The 5,520-nt window shown below is 72.0% G+C and overlaps 1 protein-coding gene across 1 annotated transcript; it reads left to right on the top strand.

Annotated features, from left to right (window-relative positions):
- The first annotated feature begins 3,826 nt into the window (after positions 1 to 3,826).
- LOC121484772 (olfactory receptor 226-like) lies at positions 3,827 to 4,783 on the top strand. Its single transcript, XM_041744446.1, has one exon. It carries the CDS (start codon positions 3,827 to 3,829, stop codon positions 4,781 to 4,783), a length of 957 nt encoding a protein of 318 aa, XP_041600380.1.
- The last annotated feature ends 737 nt before the right edge of the window (positions 4,784 to 5,520 follow it).

A 5,520-nucleotide genomic window follows, 5' to 3' on the forward strand; every position in this document is an offset into this window, starting at 1 on the left:
GCCCTGACAGCCCCCGTCCCTAAATCTACATCCAGAAGCAGCCCCTGACCACCCTGCCCCCCAAGCCTGCCGATCGCACCCGGGGCCCGCACCTGGCCCGCCGCCCCTGGCCCGCTCTTCCCGGATGCTGTCCCTGCTCCAAGTCCGCCTGGTTCCAGCACCCGCTGGCCTGAGCACCTGCCACCCCCAGCTTGTTCCCTGCAGTCCCCCAGGGCCCCCAGCCTGTTCCCTGCAGCCCCCCAGGAACCCCAGCCTGTTCCCTGCAGCCCCCCAGGACCCCCAGCCTGTTCCCTGCAGCCACCCAGGACCCTGACCGCTGGGGGCAGGACCCAGAGGCCAGAGCTCAGCTCAGCTGAGTGTGAACGAGTCACCGCGACGGCCGCAGAACGACCCTGGGGCCCAGGAACATGGGCGACCTGTGCCCACCCAGGCGCCCCAGACATCCGGGTGCAGGGGGCCAGGACCCCGCGTCTGGGAGGCTAGTGGGCTGTGCCCGGGGCCGCAGGGCTCCTTCCCTGACGACACAGGGACCGACTGCACAAGGGGGTGGACACTGGACCCCACGAGGCAGGGGAGCCCATCGCCCCGTGTGCGGTCCTGGACACCTTCCTCTCCCCTCCTGGGCCTCTTCACGGCTGGCAAAGGGGCTTCTCTGTCCACCTCGTGTGGCCCCGCGGGGACCCGCTGGACATAGGGAGGCGGGTGGTCACGGGGCAGGACCAGGGCCTCAGCCCAGCCCCGAGGGACGCAGCGTGGAGCCCACTCGGGAGAGCAGGGTCTAGCCCACAGCGCTGCTCGGGGGTGGGGGCGCACATTGCTCCCCGGGCTCCTCTGCGACACCAAGCAGCTGCGGCAGGGCAGAGGTGCCGCCTGTACCCACGTCCCCACACCGGGTCACAGCTGCCGTGTGCCCACGAGGACGGCAGAGAGGGACACGTTTCCATGCTGGCCGAGGCGGCAGGTCCCGGGGGTGGTGGGTCCCCGAGCAGGGGCCTGAGGGGCTCCCCGGGCGGAGCCGCGGGTGCCGTGGGACGGCCCCTGGGACGGCGGTGGGGGCAGGAGCTTGCTCCCCGGCCGCCGCACAGCTACTGCCCTGCCTCCCCTCCCGCCCGAGCTCTGCCCACGGAGGAGCTGCCGGCACGGAGGTGAGCTCACCGCGCGGCTGCCCCTAAGAACCCACAGGCGGCCGGGCAGGGTGTGGGCTCCGGGGCTGACCCGGACCCCCCGAGCAGGCGGGGCCCCTTGTGCTTCCCCCAAGCCAGACGCCTGCTCCTGGACAAGGCGGACGGGGAGGAGGCAGCGGCGGCCGTCAGCGTCCCTGGCAGGACCTTAGCACACAGTCTCCTCTGGTTTTCTATCTTCCAAGCTCTGTCCTGGGTGTGGGGTCCCTGGGCATGCGGCCGCCGGGGCGGGGGGCATTCAGGGAGCCCCCGGCGAGGGCAGGACGTGGCCCTCGGAGCCCGCGGTCACCCCCGTTGGCGCTGAGGGCCAGGAACTGAACCACGTCCCCTAAGTCCCTGCCCCGGTGGCCCTGGGTCCTGTGGAGAGGCCAGGGAGCAGCGGCGGAGCCCGTCCGCAGGTGAGGGCGCAGGGCTGGGGCTTGAGAGCCTGGTGGGGGGGGGTCTGCATCTGCACAGGTGGGAGCCGATGGGTGCTCACACCCGAGTCCGCCTGGGCCTGTGTGAGCCCCTGGTGGGGGGTGTCCTGCATGCACCACGCGGGACGAGGGCCGCAGGCCTGTCTGGGACCTGCTGCTGCACGTCTCCGTCCCGCGAGGGGCCGGGTGTCTGTGGTTTGGGGGCTCAGCTCCGCTTCAGGAGCCGATTGTGCAGACGTCTCTGCGATACAGCGTGCGGCTCCTGAGGCTTGGTGGGGGGTTGGCATCTGTCCTGGTGCCGGCAGAGAGTGCAGGGCGCCCGCGTGTGTGTGTGTGTGTGTGTGTGTGTGTGTGTGTGCGCGCGCGCGTGCTGGGGGCACACGGACATGCAGGTGCCCGGAGTCCACGTGGGAACCCGCATCGGGGCCGGTGGGTCAGGGTCCGTGGCTGCTGAGCGCCACCAGGGCCGGCGGCGTGGGCAGGATTCGCATGTGGGTCAGAGGATGTGACTCTGCACCCGGTGAAGCTCGGGACACAGGCGTGGGAGCGTCACCGTGGAGCCAGGGCCGTCCCATCTGTCTGCTCGTGTCCGTGGGGCACGGGCTCCCGAGGAAATCCCATCCCCCCAGCCGCCCAGTGCTGTCACACTCCGCCCGGAGACAACCCTGGACCCGATGGAGCTTGGTTCCGCGTCCGGCGGCTCACGGGGGCACATCGGAGCGGACAGTCCCGCAGTCACCCCTGCAGGCGCTGTTACCAGGTCCCTGCTTCAGGGCACTGACCCCAGCGAGGTCCGACCGGGCCCCCTCCGGCCGCACGGCCAGCAGCACCTGCCGGGCCGCACAGCCCCTCGAGTGGGTGTGGCAGCGTCGCCGCGGGGCGGCTGAGGGGCGTGAGGCACGGAGAGGGCAGGCGTCCCGTCGTCCCGTCTCAGGCAGCGGTGGGGAGGGGGTCCATCTGCAGCCGCCCCCCCCCGGCTCTGGGCTCCACGGCCCCGTGAAATCTTCGCAGGGTGAAAACCGCGTGTTCCTGCGTGAGGCGGGCCCTGGGCGGTGTGCGGGGCCGAAGCCGGGGAGTCCCGAGGCTCCCGAGAAGGCAGGAGGCCGACAAGGGACAGGAGTGGGCCCAGGGCTGGGGCAGCCACCCTGCGGGGGTCTGGGCTCAGGGGCCCCGGGAAAGGGGGGGGCAGCTGGGCCCAGGCACCTCCTGCACCAGGGCAGGTGGCCCCCCCACACCGCTTGGCTGAGCTCAGCCCCCGAGGCCCGCGGGGTGGGATGCAGAAGAGCCCGGGCGGCCGGCTGGGGGTTCATCCTGCGAGCCTCCGCCCGTGCCCTCCATGTCCACATGGGTCTGCTCGGGCCGTGAGGCTCAGGGTGCAGGTAAGGAGCTGTGACCCCAACCCCGGAACGGACTTCGCTGCCTTTACAATGGGTTTAGGAGACGTACACACAGCCACAGTCTGCGGGGACCCCGGGATGAGGCTCAGACACATTGTGCGGAGCCCCAGGGGGGACCCAGGGCCGTGCACAAGGCGGGGGTGACGGGAGCCGACTTCCGTTTGGGGGAGCGGCCCTGTGGGCCCTCTGACCACAGTCCTCGTGGCAGCGCTGCAGGGGCCGGGGTCACTGAGGCCCCCTCACCCTGTGGCCACATCAGTGCACAACCAGACGGCAGCTGCGTGTGGGGTGGGGTGGAGACTGGACCCCCAGGGCACGTGAAGGGGCCTCAGCCCTGGGACCCGGCCGGGGTGACCAGGGTGGGCCTCCTGCGTCCCTATACCTCCCAGACCCCGAATCCTCCCAGGGAACAGGTGCCCCGTGGGTGGCCATGACCCGCGTGGCCGCCGCCCTCCTGGGGCCGTGCATGTCGGCAGGTCACCCGCAGGTGGTCACCTCGAGGACAGACCAGGAGCCCCGCTCGGGGCGCAGCCCTTCCCCGTCCCCCCAGGCCACTCCCTCACCCCCAGACCCACAAGACGCCGACCCAACCTGGGGGACGGTGGCCGCAGCCTCCCTGAGCCTGTGCAGCCCGGGCCGGGTGTGTGAGGCGTCCTCGTGTGCCCCGCACGGCCCCCTCCCCTCCACGTCCCCACCTCCCACCCGGCACCCAGGGAACACGAGGACGCAGGCGCTCCCGGGGGCCAGCCTGGGGGAGGCGGACCGGGACGGGGCAGCGGCTCCCACACCCCGGCCGGCACCCCAGCCGCTGCCTCCACCCCCAGGTGCCGCCATGCGCGCCCCGGACAACGGCTCCGAGGTGACCGAGTTCATCCTGGTGGGCTTCCCGGGCCCGGCAAGCTTCCACGCGGGCCTGCTGGCGCTCTTCTCGCTGGCCTACGCGCTCACGGTCACGGAGAACGCGCTCATCGTGGCGGTGATCCGCGTCAGCCCCGCGCTGCACAAGCCCATGTACATGTTCCTGGGCCACCTGTCCTTCCTGGAGCTGTGGTACGTGTCGGTCACCGAGCCCAAGATGCTGCTGGGCCTGGCGGCGCCGCGCTTCCGGCGCATCTCGTTCGCGGGCTGCATGGCGCAGCTGTACTTCTTCCTGGCGCTGGCCTGCACCGAGTGCACGCTCCTGGGCGTCATGGCCTACGACCGCTACGTGGCCATCTGCCGCCCGCTGCGCTACCCGGCCGTCATGAGCGGCCGCCTCTGCCGCCTGCTGGCCGCCGGCTCGTGGCTCTCGGGCTTCAGCGTGTCGCTGGGGAAGGTCTTCTTCATCTCGCGCCTGGGCTACTGCGGCCCCAACGTCATGAACCACTTCTTCTGCGACGTGTCCCCGCTGCTGAACCTGGCGTGCTCCGACATGTCGCAGGCCGAGCTCGTGGACTTCCTCCTGGCGCTGCTGGTGCTGCTGGGCCCGCTGCTGCTCACGGTGCTGTCCTACGGCGCCATCGTGAGCGCCGTGCTGCGCGCCCGCTCCGCCGCCGGCCGCCGCAAGGCCTTCTCCACCTGCGCCTCGCACCTGGCCGTGGTGCTCGTCTTCTACTCGGCCTCGCTCTTCATCTACGCCCGGCCCCGCGCCATCTACGCCTTCAACTTCAACAAGCTGGTGTCCGTGGTCTACACGGTGCTCACGCCGCTGCTCAACCCCATCATCTACTGCCTGCGGAACCGGGAGGTGAAGGACGCGCTGCGCAAGGCGGCCGGGAGGGCGGCCTGGGCCCTGGGCGCCCGGTCCTAGGGGCCTCCCCGACCCCCCGCCCCTGGGCCGCGCCGGACCCGGCTTCCGTCCTGAGCGGCCCCGAGGTGAGGGCCCGAGGCGCCGTCCCTGGCGCGCATCTGAGCGGGACGTGCCCGGGATAGCACGCAGGGTGACCACCCCGACCTGGCTCACGGCCCCCGGTGCCCCGAGCGGCACCCCGTGGGGAGCCCCCGCCCCCTGCCCTCCAGGGCACCACACAGGGTCTCATCCTGGGCCACTTCGCTGCCGCGGCCCCCAGGGGGCCCACACCCCCGTGGCTGCAGGAGGGGACACCCACTCCCTGACCCCGAGTGGGCGCATGGTGGCCAGGACGCAGGCCTGGCCCCACCTCCTTGCTGAGGCCCCAGGCAGCGCCAACCCCACCTCCCGTCTAGCAGACCCCACGGCCTGGTCGGCTGCGGCACCACGACCCCCGCCGGGCATGGGGGATGTTCCCACATGGACCCCGGAACTGCCCGCCTGCCACCAGCACCCCGGCTCCTCAGGGGAGCATTGCTGCTCCACACGGACCCAGACACTGGGGTGCTGCCTCCAGGGACCCGCACCCCCAGCCCCTCCCGCCCCCTCCAGCCGTCTGTCCGAGCTCCGTGGACCCGGCTCCCACACCCGCGTTGTCACCAGCGGGGACCTGACTGGGCAGGGGCTCCCCAGAGGGACCCGCACCTGCTCTCCTAAGATGATGGGCGCCAGGGCTTCAGGGCGCACCCCAACCCAGC

Source organism: Vulpes lagopus, chromosome 2 (assembly GCF_018345385.1).
Source record: "Vulpes lagopus strain Blue_001 chromosome 2, ASM1834538v1, whole genome shotgun sequence".
NCBI classification, from domain to species: domain Eukaryota; kingdom Metazoa; phylum Chordata; class Mammalia; order Carnivora; family Canidae; genus Vulpes; species Vulpes lagopus.

Excerpts from the sequence above, each read along its gene's own strand:
- LOC121484772 (XM_041744446.1), top strand. The coding sequence starts at position 3,827 with ATGCGCGCCCCGGACAACGGCTCCGAGGTGACCGAGTTCATCCTGGTG.